The following is a 16118-nucleotide window of genomic DNA, read 5'->3' on the forward strand; positions in this document are numbered from 1 at the left end:
ACCAGTGCAAGACAGAATGTTCATCACAGAGATGTTCCTGCAGGGCCAAGAACTTAACATGCACTGATCTTTGCATGTGCAGCACTTCATGTGAGAATGACGAGGACTCAAACATTGAACGGCATGACCACGATAGTGATGATGACGATGGCAATGATGAGTGACATTAGAGACAGTGATGCCAATTGGCTACAAACTCATATTTGACATTAAGTACATTTCACTGATCACCATATTCATGCGTTACTTGTTTCAAGATTTGAAAGCAATACATTAAATAAACGGTAATTTGACAAAATGATAGCTGTTTCCATGGCAACCATTGCTCAAAATACAGATACTGTATATGTATTCTATATTAAGAACTGTCCTCTAGTTAACAATTATGCATCATCAGTTGCTTGCTTGCGATTAATTTTGAATTGTAAAAGCTGAAATTAAAAAAACGGGTTTTTACCCCAAAACGACCTATTTGACCACATTATATGCATTGAAAAAAATGTGAAACATGAATTTTCTGTTTTGGTATTGTTTAAGCTTTCCAAAAATGTTGGGGTTCGCTACTCTCCAAAAAATTCCAATGAACGTCAAATTATGGACATAAGGAACCTGACTATAAACATGCACCTTGAGGTTTCCTAATCGGTCATCTACGGTGTTGTAAAATGCTTCCTGTTCATACAATTTTCACCAAATGTTACTTGTGGAGGATGCATCACAGTCCTTGGAATGGTTGGTAGTGCTTTGTCCTGTATTAAGATCATTGTTGTGAGCACATCATCACATGAGCAGGTGGATGCAAGTCTTGCAATTTTCCACATTTGATGTTCCATTAAACACAGAAGTCCCATCACTTCGTGACGTGCCGCACAAACATTAGGATTAGGTTCGGTGCACGCATCGAGTCGAGTCAGGTGATCGGTTGCTGTGGACCCTTATCTTGTTCAGACACCGTTTGTTTCAATTCCATTTGAAGTACAATGGAAAGACCTGACCATTGAACACCTGTTTGTTGAGTCAAATGATGTGCCATCTTGTTCTGTTGTGCGTTCTCTTTCAGCAAATGTGTCCTCATCGTCAGGCAGCTTAACAAAATGATGAGGACAGCCCGGACAAAAGCACAATTTCTTTTCATGCTCGCCGACATTTTTTTTTTTTTTGTATACCTTGGTCGAGACTCGTATGAGAGCAAACACACAACTCACAGCAAGGAGGCATGCGACAAGAGGGGCGGGAGTGGAAGGGACAAAACAGTGGGGAACAGACACATTAGGTGAACTGTGGAAGGGAGAGGGATGGGGATGGGACAGGGAACATGGCGAAGAGAAGATGGACATTTCAGGGACTTTCAGGAAGGAAAGCAGGAGAAATGAAGGAAGTGGGCTTGGGTGGATTATTGGGGGTAGAAAAGATCGAGGATTTGGATGGGGAAAGATAAGAGGTGGTGGTGAACAGCTGTTTTGAAAGCCTGGAGGGAAGAATGGGAAAGAATAGAGTGAGGAAGTTTATTCCAAAGGTGGGAAAAAAGAGGAATGAAAGAGTGAAGATGAGCAGTGATTCGTGATTTTGGTAGTTTTACCAGAAGGGGGTTGTTGGCGGACCTTGAGCGCCCTGTGGAAATGTGGTGGGGACAAATCGCAGAGAGAGCGGGGGGGGGGGGCGGAGAGGAGACGGTAGAAGACAGAAAGACCACCAACCTGCCTGCGGTGAGAGAGTGCGAGGCCCAAAGACTCAGTCCCACCGTGGGAGATACCAATGATCCAGAATTCCTTGGTTTCCACAGCGTGAATCCGAGAAAGGTGAGAGGCAGGAGCACCAGCCCAGAGGGAAGAGCAGTACTCCGTCAGGCTGCGGACGAAAGCTTTGTTTGTAGTAAGGAGCTCAGGTGGGCCGAGGAAGGACTTTGCATGATGGAGGATTCCCAGTGGCGACTGGCTTAGGCCAGGCAAGAAATGTGGCTTTTCCATGAAAGGTCATAGCAGATAGTGAGACCCAGAAGCTTGAAAGAAAGGACTTCTTCCAGAGGACTGTTGAGAAAGTGGATGGGGGGGGAGGGGGTTCCAAACAGTCCTTTTAGAGAGATATAGTGAGAGTTTGAGATTTGTCTGGATTGAAAGACATGTTCCACGTGTTGGACCAGTTTGTGATTTTATCCAGATCTGCAGTGAGTGAAGAAGCTGCTGCTTGCCGGTGTGAGGGATGACAGATGGTACGGCAGAGGGTGATGCCATCAGCAAAGAGATAAAGAGGATTTTCCAGAGAGTCGGAGAGATCATTGATAAAAAAACAGAAAAAGAATAGGGCCCAGAATGGTGCCTTGAGGAACTCCAGCCTGCACAGGAAGAGGGGATGAAAGAACTCCATTGAGGGCCACACGTTGACTGCGACAGGAGAGGAAGTCTGCGAGCCATGAGTGGAGATGGCCTTGGATACCAGAGCAAGAGAGTTTGGTGAGCAGGGCAGGGTGCTAGACTGTGTCAAAAGCATGTGATATGTCTATGGATACGGCTCGGATTTCCTGTCTGGCATTGAGGACCTCCATCCATTGTTGGGAGAGCAGAAGCAACATATCCAGGGTAGAGTGAACTGGTCTGAAACCAAATTGATGATCGGAAATCAAGCCATTGGAGAAGAGGAAGGATTTAATGTCTGAAGCGATGATGGATTCCGTAACCTTGCTGATGATTGGGAGAAGGCTGATTGGTCTGTATTTGCAGGGATCTGTTTTTGCACCTTTTTATGCAGGGCAGTGATGTTAGCTGATTTCCAAGCAGACAGTTAATGACCTTGAGCAAATGAGAGGGTGAAGAGAAGAGAGAGAGGGTGAGCAAGATCAGAAGAGCAGGCTTTGAGGACACGTGGGCTGATGCCATCCAAACCGGTTGCAGAATCTGAGTCGAGGTTTGACAGCAAGCTCTCTACCTTGTCAGGAGATAAGGACACAGAGTCCAGGGACAGTTGGGTGCGACTGGGTAAGGTGGGTAGAGAAAGTGATGGGTTTTGGACACAAGATTTATCTGCAAACACCGAGTTTAGGCATTCAGCTTTTTCACGTGCGGTATCAGCAGTGCGGCCATTTGAGGTAAGGGAGGGGATTCGAGGGGGAACAAACACCAGAAACAGATTTGATTAAACGCCACCAGGACTTGGAGGAGGGAGAGAGATTTGAGAGTTCAGACTTGAGATGAGAAAGATGTTTTCTGGCTCTCCTGAGGGTAGATACACACTTGTTCCGAGCTTTATGGAAGGAACTGAGATTACCCTCAGTTGGGTTTGCTTTCAATGAGGCAAAGGCAAGTTGTTTTGGGACAACTGCCTCGCCACAAGCTTCAGTGAACCCAGGGCAGGAGGAAGGGTATGACAACTGAAGATGACAAGCGATAAATCTGTGCATGAGGGAGAGCAAGTTTCTTTGAAAGAATTCCCAGGATGAGTTGATGTTTTTGAAAGTAGCGATGGGAGACCAGTCTGGAAGTTTGATGGCTGCTTGGAGACCCTGCCAGTCGGCCTGAGTGAAATGCCACACTCGACGACGGTGAGGTGGTTGTCCGATAACAGCAAGAGAGATGTCCACTTTGACAAGGACGTGGTCAGAAGAACCGATTGGAGCGGAGGAAGAACAGCAGATATTGAAGCTGTGGGTTCGTGATCAAGTGTGTCCCGTGTGAACCGCTGGAACCTCGCTGTTATTTTCGTTTCATAAATATAACACTGAAAAACAAGGGATTTCCTGAGGCATGACATTTGATGTCTGTATGTGCGATATTGAAGCAAATGCATTGCGTCCCCACCCCCATCAGGCTGATTGACATTCATACAATCCCGCCCACTCCTCGGATCTCTGCTTGTTCGTTGACAAAATAATTTAATTTTTCTTACGTTTCGTGGAATCCTTTCAAGCAATTAGAATTACAATACCAAAGGATGATGCACAAGGTAAAACTCTGTCAGATGGTACCAGAATCATTGCCATTGATAGAGGCAGCTCGTTAATATGCTGTCTGAAATTTTTTTCATTATTATTTTTGTTCTGAAGGAGAAGATGAATTCCTGGGTTTGACCGATCTCGTGTTTTTGTCATGGTCTGGAGAACTGAAAAGTGTTCCCTGCCTCGACATTCAGCTGAACATACCAAGTAAGTTCTCATATGTAGCCGAAGCAACTTTTAAGAGAAGATACTCCAACTTTAGTTTGGTATGGAGCAAATGGGGATGCCATTTTGTTTCTGCGCCATCCCTACATCGAGAGTACTAGCGTACTCTCTGATAGTCGGTCAAGAGCTGCAGAGACGCACACAAATAAATCATTTGTTTGCACTGCTACAGGTGTCTATAAACTAAAAATCCAAATACGAGTTCACTTGAATTGAAGAACAGCAACAATGACAAACCAAAGGAAAACTTTGCGCAAACAGCTCGTAAAACCTGGATAGCTCAGTATATTTAGGTCACCTCATGATGGCGCTTTCAAATAAAAAACACAAATGTAGGAAAACTGATATAGCAATGTCACATGATGTGCAAAAGAACGCACCATGCAATATCTCTACTTAAAGTAACACACATAATGAGTTTCCCTTAAAAATGTCGTTAGCATTTCTAAAAACATGGAAATGTTATCTTCCTTATTTTAGGATTCCAGTTGCATGGCAACCAAAAAAAATCAAAACATGCATTTTTATGGTGTCAGAATGTTGAAGCTGGTCACTAAATGTCATGGCAATCAGAATGTCATGATACAAAATGCGGGAGAGCACAAATTGTAACACCATCAGTGTTCGTAGGTTAAGCCAAAAATCACGTTTTACCTTGTAAAACCCCCAGCATGCACCATTTCGGTGGTTCCCAGCAAAAAGTTGAAGCTATGGACCAAAAAATTACCAGGAAAGGATTTGGCACTTTTGGCTGGGCTGTTGCCAAATCGTGAACATATGGTCCCTAGGTGCCTGAGTGCAAGGGGTTAATGAATGTCCTCTCGTTGACTGGACGAAACGCTTCCCGTTTAAACTGTGTTCGGTTATGGCCGTCACTGATCCTTTTGTTTGTGCCCATTTTGATGGAAAAGCCTCATCGATGCCTTCACATCCGACTAACGCTTCTGAAAAATCAGCATCCGAGTGATCTCAGTACTTCCTTTTATTCTAATTAATTCCAGTCATTACAATTACATCGTTTGGAAAAACAAACAAACAAGCATTTGTCTCGCCAACCACATGCTCGTAATCACGTTTCCATCTTGGACCGTTTCTCATCTCTGACAAGCAAGGTGGTTAAAGCAATTCATGACGACACTGAACCAGTCTTATGAGAGCTTACACAAACTCACAGTTTCCGCTTATGAAAGGTTCCACATTATAAAACGATGGATGATGTGTATTTAAAAAAAAAAAAAAAAACTTGATGGAATTTTTTTGCGAGCATTACGGACTTTTAAGTTCGGGTACCAAAGCAGGATTGAAGGTGGAGGAGTTTCGGTGGAAGGACTATGACTTGTTTCACCATGTGATCAAGCCACGAGTACACAGAGCAAGTGACAAAGTAGACTGGATGGTGCGACACGTGTGACGTATGTACAAAAGTGACGTCAGGCCTTTGGCCCAGGGATCAGGCCGGCGTGGGCGGCCAGTGCCTCGTTCTGCTGTATGTGGTACTCCTGAAAGCGCATCGAGATCCTTTGTGTCATCTTGAGGTACTTCTGCATGCAGTTTTCCGCACATTTGATCTGTAGTGAAAAAGAGGGTGTCAGTCGTCCAGCTCTATTCGAGCCCCAGGCATATCCCGACAAACTTCGGCGTTACGAAGTAGCTAAATGCCCCCGCACGTGTAAATTGTGACAAATTTACCTCTTGCAAGTATTTAGCGGAAAGTTTGGCACTGTACAGGTGACGAAGGATGACGAGCCGACCAAAGGAATTTCACTGATCCTTTGCCCGACTTGTCTGACTTAGCTTGGATTGTAAAGAATACCGGCTATCAGGCCTGTGTTGATCAGACCTGATGTTACACTCGTTACCTCGCCTTCTTGAACCTTGCGGGACGTGAAGTCTTTAACACAGTCCATGAAGCACAGTTCTGTGAGCTTGTTGTACGTTCCCAGGAAATCTTTAAACTGTAGCAACCAGGTAGGGAAAGAAAAATGGAAACAAAGGGTCAAGCGTTCCACCCAAGCAAACAAAGAAAAACACTTAAACCTGTGACATCATTCACAGCTGTAGTCTTTTCATAATGCAGCCTTTTCTCCAGAAATATCCAAACTGTCTCCAAGTTGGGAGGAATGGTGAGCCACAAGCGCGGCAACACAAAACCTATTGGGAGATGTGACACCACCCCGATGACCAAGGAGTTGGGTGCTATACCCTGAAAGACGATCAATCGACTCACTGACACTCACATTCTAAACACTCGAAGAGTAGAAAATTTCATGCAGATGCTCAAGTCGCCCTCAACGAGAGGTCGTTCCTCTTATTGGATGGAAGAGAACGTGACCTGCAGTCGGTCTATGCTCATTCCATGGATTTTAAGTGCACAGCGAGCACACTTTGTCACCGCTAAACTGTCCAGTCTGGTCTAAAAATGGGAATGTCCCCGAAATCGAGGGTGGCAGGTTGTTTGACTGCAAGAGAAACGTCTGGCGTGGCTCTGTGCGAACATTGGTTCCACTGTCCTGAGCTGCAGTTTCACGATGTGTCAATGGGAAATTGTGATCCGAGTACGGAATGAAAGACGAACGAATGATTCTCGGGAACGTAACTCGTTCGTACACATTCGTTTCATTCTGAAAAATAACAGAAAAAAACATTCGCTCTCAATTTCCAGGATTTTCCGGAACAGTCAATGAAATTCCATGACTGTCCAGGCCTGGAAAAGCATTTTATTAAAGTACATGATTCCAGGGTTTCCATGACCCATACGAGTCGAACGTCAGGCCGATTGGTGAAAGACTTGGGCCAAGCTTCCCTCCCCCCCCCCCCCCCGACCAACCCCACGATAAACTGGGAATAATTGTGGCCGTTTGGCTTGTCAGAAGAAGCAGCAGCAGCAAGCACGTTTGGCTTGTCAGAGCACCCTGGCCAAACCTTTTCACGTACCTGGGCCGACTTTACGGGATGAATGGTTGGACCATAACGAAACGTGACTGTCTCTGGAGAATATATCTAACAAAAGTACCATCTGTACATCGCTGAGTTTTACAAGGCACTGGTACAAGACCTTGGACTTTGGTGTTGCAAACTTGTCTGCTGCTCGGCGTAATCCCCAAAGTACCGAGATCAAGTCGGTAACATACTGTTGTGGAGATGGTTCTTAGTGGGGTAAAACTGCTTGGTTATAGTACAGTTATCTCCTTAATATTTGTTTGGAATCAGCATAACGTAATCAATTGCGAGGTTAGATATGCGTGGCTATAAAGTGCAGATCGACGTTTGTCTTCTTGCCATCTTGTGTCTTCATTCACCTTACCTTTGGCTGTGTATTTTTATGTTCCTTTCCTCTGTATCTGTTTTTAAATGATCTCTTTCAAAAGCGCACACACAAGAGCCTTAAGGTGAAAGATTCCACAGGAGAATGCACAGGTGTGTCGAAACTGCATTGTCAAGACGATGGTTAAAATCACCAAAGGAGGCGCGTGGACAAACCAGTGACTCACGTGGCATGACGGTTCATCGCGCACCAAGACGGTTGACGCTGTTATGGTCGAATGAGTCACTTACCAGCCGGAGGGAAGACAAAAACGGTGACTGTTTGACAAGGTCGCGCTTCCAGTTTAAGAACGTGGGTCACCCACGCAGATCCGAGTTTCACCTCCTCTTTTTTTTACAGGGCAACCCAAGTTGATCGAACTGCTGACCGGCTGAGAGATGCCACACAAACCATCCGCATTCACTTCTGTGTCTCTCTGGTCACGGAACAATTTCCCTGCCAAGGGAGTTCAACTGGCCAGAACAATGGAGAGAGAACAATGGAGAGAAATAATAAATGATGACCTTTCGAGATGACACGTCTGCATTTGCTTGGTTTTGAAGATCTCATGGCAACTTTCAAACAAAAGTTGTTTTTCATCAGCAACATTGGCAAAGTAAACTGGGTTTCCAATCCATGGTTATTTTTCACAGGAAACTACACAACAAAACCGGTTTGGCACTGCACATGTTACAACGGGGGACGAGCTTCCTGTTTATACGTGCAAAGTGAATGTAAATGGTGTTGTTTATATCATCAGACATGATTAAAAGACAACAAAATTATCCTTTCTTTGTCTACCTGTCCGATGTACACAGTGCATCAAATTACCTGCTTTATTTGATCCGCTTCTGGTATCTGTCCACTCATTGCTTCTCAGCAACACCAGATGTCCACTGATGATCTGCAAGAGAGGAAGCTTCATCGGAACGTTTCAATGATATCTGGGTCATTTGGGGACAGAAAGGGAGGGGGGGGGGCAGGACTGTGAATTCTCAGGTATGGATTGGTCATTGTATACAGGTGCACAGGTGCAGTGATTATGAAGTCTCATCTGTGAGTGGATCTTGTTAAAACGTGAATGTGCTGTCAGTGTTTGTTAATTTCTCATCCTACAACTCCCTTCACGCCCCCTCCAGGCCCCCTTCCTCCCCCATTCAATAAATAAACTCCCTTGTGTGGTCCTGTACCTGCCCCAATGTTGTAATCGCCGATAAACTAATTGGGATTTAATTGAAGTGTTGATATGTGTCGGCATGATGGACCAAATTGCCTCCTCTGTTCGGGTCCTTGTTACCCCGCGCACGCAAAGCGAAAACCGGGATGAAGAAATTAGTTCATGTCTGTGTGCCCGTCTATCGTTTCAGTTTATGAATGAGGAACAACTTGTTTAAATTGATTGTTACCGATAGTTTGAAAACGAACAGGAAGACAAGTCTTTTGTTTCACAGTACTTTCTCACTGTTTTTAAGGACATTCTAAAGGACACAAACAACAAGCAGGAAGAACTCATGTCACATGTTAGATATGGTGATGTAATAGACACTGGGTAAAACCCACAATTTATTTATTTGTATACCAAGGCGAGGCTCATCCAAGAGATAATACACAGAAACGTATAACAAGGCAGGAGACGAGAAGGGCACTCGGTCGAGCACATACCTCCGCCATGTAATGCCTGATCCAGAACATGTCGGGCCCAATACATGTTTGAAAAATCTTGCACGATGTCTGAAAGTTGTGAATGGATTACGACAAAACCAGGTGGAAGAGTTGGGTCGGTGACGGGAACAAGCGGATTAATTTTGGTTCAGGTCTGTATACAGATCCGGCCTGTAAGTGGGATACAAAATGTAAACCGTTTAGCCTGGCGGAGGTATGCGCCCTCCCGAGTGCCGTTCTAGTACGATGAAGCTTTTGGATGGCGAAAGCACCCTCACTCCTCAGCTGTCTCACCTGGGTTTGAATCCCAACCCAGCTATAAATTGTCATCCTGGTGTTTTACAGGGAAAATGATTCATCAACATGGGCGTGTCGTCCATCAGATGAACGTTAAACTGGATGGACTGTCTGCCGACATTATTCGGTCGATGTTCAAGATCCCATGACGTTCTTTGCGAAAAGCAAGTGAGTTTTTGCCAGCATAAGCCCACGAGGGGGAGTACAGTGTTAGACCTCCTTTTAAGTAACAATCCCAACACGGTGGAGGTAGGGGAGCATTTAGGATCAAGTGACCAAAACAGTGTGTGCAAATACTCTGTTAAGGGTTAGAGTTCAGGATAGTAGAGTAAGGCTATTAGATTTCAGGAAGGTAAACCTTGAGGGTATGAGGAGAGAGTTGGGTGATGTAGATTGGGAGACTCTAACAACAGGACAATCAGCATCAGAGAAATGGGAAACCTTCAAGGACCAAATATGTTGAGTACAGAGTAAGTACATTTCAACGAGGTGTAAAACTAGAAGTAGAAAGAGGTCAGGATGGTTGAGTGGTGAGATAAGGAACGCTATTAAGTTGAAACAGATGATATTTATTAGGTTTAAAATATCAGGACTCGAGTTAGATTTATATCACTATTGGAGTAAACAGAGGCAAGTTAATAAAAATAACTCAATAAAAAAAGTCAATAAAATATGCAGTTGGCATAGTATATCTAGACTTGAAGAAGGCATTTGATGAGGAACCACATCGGAGGTTGTTAGCCAAAGTGAGGGCTTGTGGCATGGCCGGTCAGGTAGCAAATTGGATTGCAAACTGGCTTCGTTATAGGAAGCAAAGAGTGGCTGTGAGTGCGAGGATGTAAGTCGCGGGGTACCTCAGGCATCAGTACTCGGATCATCACTATTAATTATTTACATCAACGATTTGGATAATCGGGTAAAGAGTAAGCTTTCCAAATTTGCAGATGACACAAAGCTTGGAGGCAAGGTGGATAGCAGAGGGGGTGGTGATCAGATACAGGAAAGTATTTTTTTCCCAAACTAGGAGATTATAAAAACCAAAATTTTACTGTACAAAGTTATTAGGGATGTACGACGTGCTGAAGTATCGACAGTAAAGAACATCCATGATGAGGTTCCTAACTGGCGGTCCACGGTCATTTATCCCTGACCTTTGTCGGTCCCTGTTGAGAGAAAAAAAAGGTGAAGAACCGCTGATCGAGACCATGACTACTTTCGGCTTGTGAGGGGAGGGGTGCGGTTCTCATGGGGTCACATGCTGTATGCGAGTTTCCTGTACATCTCATGACGACGGACACGATGGGATCACCTTGCGTGGACCAACTGCCGGATTTATTGGCGCATGTGCACAATACGTACAGGCCGGAGGAATATAGCCAATCAAGCAAGCAAATCATTCAACAATATCATCACATCTCCCCTTTCAGTATGAAGAAAAAGACTGAAAATAGCAAAAGCAGGTTTATGTTCCATAAAAATAACAAAAACAAACTTTATAACCAGAAAACGTGACTCAAAAGCCACGCTGTATGATTATGATAGAACGTAGTCCTTCAGCCTTTGAGGCAAGGCCCCGGTGTGCTGTGATCTGCGGCTCGGAGGTTGAGGAAATGGGGAGTTCTCAGCACTTGAAGGTGGTGTTGGTGCCATGTCCAAGGTGCTCTGAACTTCCTCGAGAGGAATGTTTAATTCTCCAACGTCCGGAAGTGGGAGAATGGTCACTGGCTCAGATGCACATTTCTGTGGGTGTCGCCTGTTGCGGCGGTAGGATCTACCATTGGCCGTGGTAACTCGGTATGATCTTGGTGTGGAAAGTCTGCTCGATACGACTACAGGTACCCAGCCCTGTCTGGTCTTGACGTGGGCAGCATCACCTACTTGGAGCTCCAAAAGAGGTTTCGCCCCTCTATCATAGAATTTGGTGGACTGCCTCTGATGGTCCCGGAGCTGCTGACAAGCGTCTGATATGACACCTGGCTGGAGGCTTTTCCTGAAAACAGGTAATTTATCCCTTAGCCTCCTGTTCATCAAGAGTTGAGCTGGAGAGAGTGTCATTCCACTAATAGGAGAGTTGCGGTAGGCAAGGATTGCTCGTTGAATGTCAGTACCGTCCTCATGTGCCTTTCACAAAGCCCGTTTCATTGGCTGAATCGCACGCTCAGCTTGACCATTGGATTGCGGACATGTTGGGGACGAGGTTGTGAACATTATTCCCCATGCATGTCCAAAGTCCTTAATTTCTGCGCTATCAAAGGGAACATCGTCGGCGAATACCCCTTCCAGTATGCCATGGCGAGAAAAGTTCACTTTCATTGCTGAGATGACCGCGGTAGCCGTAAGCCCATTTAGCTGTGACACCTCAGGAAATTTTAAGAAGTTGTCCACCGGGATGAGATGGTCTTTTACACCGAAGTGAAATATATCGGCACCCAGCTTCTGCCATTGACGCTGTGTGGGATGAGTGGCTCTTTCTGATTGGCAGTCCGAAATCTGGCACAGACCCTACACTCAGCAACACGTGATTCTATGTCTCTTGACAAACCTGGCCAGTACAAAATGGGTCGAGCCCACGCTTTGCACTTTCCCGCTCCTCGATGCCCTTTGTGAATTAGAGCCAGCATCTGTTGTTGCATTGCGGCTGGAACGATGATCCGCTCGCCACAGAACAGCAAACCTTCAGACTGATGGATGTTCTCCCGAACAAGCGAGAAAGGTTTCACCATCAGAGATACTGTGGCTCGATGTGCAGGCCAGCCTTGTGTGATGGTGGTGCTGAGCTGTTGAAGCGCTGGATCTAGTGATGTCTCATGTTGCGGTACCGTCATTCTGCCAGTGCTGACTGGAAGCTCAGTGACCAATTGATGTACGTGAAGGTGTATGTCATCTTCTAGCGTCTGATCGTGTAGTGGCACTGGCGTAGCGAGGGGGGAGGGGGGGGGAAAGGGGCGGTTGCCCCGAGCGGCGCTTTTGGGGGGCAGCAAATGTGTTATTTTGCATGTATCATTATCAACACTTCGTACCATTTTTTCCACGGCGCATGAAAGTGCAAGCGAAGGGAGTTCAACTGTGCAAATGGCCCCGTCCTCCGTTTGCTGACCAACGATATCCCGGAGAGAGGGGGCGGGCAAAAAGGAGCGCGTGGCATGCTGGGAAACGAAGCGGACGAGGCGTTCCTGCTCATTTTAGTTTGCCGTTCACCCCCAAGTGTTGGCGGCTTTTTTCTACAAGTGAGAAAAGGATACGAACAAAAACCAGAATTTATTCACACGATTTTTAAAGGTTGAAAATGAATTTTCTTTGAAATTCTGTTGGCGAAAACACGATAATCTATTTATTTTGGAAGCAAAACTGGCAGAATTCCCCTTTTAAAGGCTGATGGGTGGCGGGTTAATTCCATATGGCGCTTCTCAGAGGGGAGAAGCCACATGACCTCAGGGTCTTGCTGCTGATCGCCATCTTAGCAACATTGTGAGAAGCCATGCTTGTAAAAGTACCCTTCCCCATAACGGTTTGCTTGCAAATATACTGTACCCAATTTGATTTGTAATATAGTTATTTCATGGAGCTTTGTGTTTAATTCAGCATGCGAGTTATGAGGGGGCAGAAATTTGACATCTTGCTGGCCAGTACAAAATGGGTCAAGCCCACGCCTTACACTTTCCCGCTCTTCGATGCCCTTTGTGAAAATTAGACAAGTGGAATTTTTCCTCGATACGCCACTGTGTAGTGGCAAGCTAAATGGCGCTAAGCGCTACATCTGCGATGTATGGATATTTTCCTGGGACGTACTGCACTGACACAGTGTGTCGGAGAAGGAAAAGCATCATGAGCTGAAGTCTGGGTGAGAGCAGGTGCAGTGGCTTCTTGAAGATAGCCACCGGTGGCTTGTGGTCGGTGTGTACGGTCGGGTCAAACCCGTAGATGTACTGATGAAAATGTTCTGCCCCGAATACGATTCCAAGAAGCTCCTTCAATATCTGGGTGTCGTCATGTTCAGCAGGTGTCAGAGACCGAGAGGCATACGTTACAGGATGCCCGTCCTGCAGCAGGCATGCGCCTAACCCAGCTAAAGATGCATCAGTGTGAAGGATTGCTAGCTTAGCGGGGTGAAAGAACTTCAACACTGGACGCTTGGTAATTGAGGATTTTAGCAGCTGGTATGCTGTATCATGGTCGCCATGTCATTCCCAGGGTGCATCTTTCTTTAGCAGCTGACGCCATGGTGTTGTGATGGTCGACATGTTGGATACGAACCGACCGAGGTGATAAACCACACCCAGAACTTGGTGCAGCTCCAGACGTGACTGAGGAGCTGGCAGTTCCAACACGGCTTGCACCTCGTCTTCATCCGGGTGAACCCCAGCAGAGGTGAGGACATGACCCATGTATTTTACCTCTGCAACCTTCCACTGGACCTTGTTTGGGTTGAATTTGACGTTCTTCTCTTGAGATTACTGGGGTCGAGACACAAACGCAACGATTTATATTTCTTCTCAATGACAAGATTATGCACCCAGTCCGTTGGTCCATCCACCTTGGAAACGTCAAGCAGTTTGCCCTTCAAGCGCTCATGTAGGCTGAGAGGCACACGACGAGGTGGCTCGATGACTGGCTGGATGGACGGATCCAGTTCAATGTGGTACGGTGTGTCGAACTTCCCCAGGCCAGTGAACAAATCTGCATAATCAGCCTTGACTTTGTCCAGTGTAAGGTTTGTCCAGGCTGTGGTGAAACCACTGACGTCACAGCCTCGACGGACAGCAAGCGACTGTTGGGGCCCTTCTGGGTAAAACCCAGGCACGTCGACGCGTGAAGACCGAGAATAGGAGGCACTTTGTCGACCACATAGAAGTCGAAGCACCCTGTTGACGACCCAGCAGAGCATTGTAGCTTGGCCACTCCATGATGAGGGACGGTGCCCCCACTGTAGCTTTTCAATAGGATCATTGAGTTAATAGTCTTGACTGGCTTTTCCATGGAATCAAATATTCTGCGACGGAGTATCGATACCTGTGCTCCAGTCAACCTTCACCTTTACCCTATGGCCATTGATGTTGAAGTTCGCTCGTTGAGGAATTACGCCCACGGTTCCCACAATTTTGGGTGTGCTTATTGCTCTTGGTCGACCCAGGCTTGGATGCTACGGGACCCTTGCCAGCAGACTTGAGACTGCGGTTCCCTTGTTGGCGAATCAAGTCAATGTCTTGGGAGAGCCCGGTGGAAGCGGCCGATGTGGGAGTCGACGTCATGGCCCTGGCATGCGATCTCCGAGAGAGTTATCGTTTTTAATAAAGTCAGTCTCGGTCGACGTAAGAGACGCTCTTTTAAGGCGAGGTTGTGCATGGGAAAAATGATTTTATCCCTGATCATGTTATCAGTCTCGGTGAATTCGCACGCCCTCGCCATGATGCGCAGCTAGTTCAAGTACGATTCGAATGACTGATCTTCAGACTCAGCAAATTCCCAGAACTTGAATCGCTCATGGACAAGGTTCTTCCTCCGGTTGCAGGACGTGTCGATTGCCTCTTTGACGGTTTCAAATACCTCCGAAGCAACCGCCGACTCAAATGGGAGGTTCTCGTACATACATCCGCAGCATCGGGCCCAGCACAGTTCAGTAAGATGGCGACCTTCCGACCGTTGCTCGTCGACTCGAGGCCGGGAGCCTCAAGATACCAGTCGAGGTCCTTACTCCAGCGTGGCCAGTTCTCAGAGACATTCCCATGTGACCGGAGATAACCAGGCGCCGTTGATGAAGAAAATCCCACTTCTGACACCATGTCATGACGACGGACACCAATAGGATCACCTTGCGTGGACCAACTGTACATGCGTACAATACGTACAGGTCAGACGAATACAACCCATCAAGGAAGAAGACAATTCACAATATCATGACACTAAAGAAGAAGTGAATGTGTGTCGGACAGGCTCGCCACCCACATGCTGCCCCCCTTTAACAGGGGTGGGGGGGCAGTGCAGGGGTTGCTCCTCAGAGCCCAAACTAGTAATAAATGGCCAAATATTGCTCTTCACACAGAGGGCTCTCGTGGGCAAACAAGGAAACCTCCTCTCCTTTCACATTCGTCGAACGTCACGCCTGGCCAACCGGCTCGTGAAAGACTTGGGACAAACCTTCCCCAGACCAAGTCCACACGAAGGTGGCGATAATAGTGATGGTTAAAGAAGGTTCTCTCGGACACCACGTCACCTCGTTCACAATTTCATTGATCCATCTCGTCTCGCACGTCACAAAGGGCGCTCGCCTGGTCCACAAACGATCTCATTGTGTCACCTCGTCACGCTCGGAGGGGAGCAGAACATGGCACCGGTACGAGCGATCGGTTGTGATGACGACACATCAACACGGCAAACCGGGCGTTCTCAAATCCGCCATATTTTGTGTCACACTTACCGATTAAAGTGCGTTTCCGGGACCTCACCGCTCTCTACAAACGCACATGGTGCCACCAACCCGGGTACGTCTATCTGCGTCTTCTACGCGGCCGATTCGTGATGGTCAGAGAAAACCGCTGAACCTGCTCATTCAATTCGTCAAATGTACGTAATGACGTAAAGACGTATTGACGTGACGTCGTAACGACGCAATTCATGAATTTGGCTTCATCAATGATCAGCTCCAAAGGCCTTTCACGTGTCCTGCACGTTCTCTTCAAACTAAAAAGGTTTTTTTTCTCCTGT

General features: G+C 46.5%; 1 protein-coding gene across 2 annotated transcripts; it reads right to left on the reverse strand.

The window, feature by feature from the left end:
- Positions 1 to 5117: 5117 nt before the first annotated feature.
- TIMM9 (translocase of inner mitochondrial membrane 9) lies at positions 5118 to 15979 on the reverse strand. Of its 2 annotated transcripts, none has more exons than XM_085887229.1 (4): positions 15832 to 15979; positions 8289 to 8361; positions 6013 to 6108; positions 5118 to 5721 (listed from the first exon to the last, which is right to left on the reverse strand). In XM_085887229.1, exons 2-4 carry the CDS (start codon positions 8325 to 8327, stop codon positions 5584 to 5586), a joined length of 273 nt encoding a protein of 90 aa, XP_085743355.1. In that variant the 5' UTR covers positions 8328 to 8361; positions 15832 to 15979; the 3' UTR covers positions 5118 to 5583. The 2 variants fall into 2 exon arrangements, with proteins under 2 accessions (XP_085743355.1, XP_085743356.1); XM_085887230.1 differs by lacking the exon at positions 15832 to 15979 and adding an exon at positions 15628 to 15804.
- Between the last annotated feature and the right edge of the window lie 139 nt (positions 15980 to 16118).

Source organism: Eptatretus burgeri, chromosome 7, assembly GCF_056783735.1.
Source record: "Eptatretus burgeri isolate ZD-2024b chromosome 7, Ebu_testis_v1, whole genome shotgun sequence".
NCBI lineage: Eukaryota > Metazoa > Chordata > Myxini > Myxiniformes > Myxinidae > Eptatretus > Eptatretus burgeri.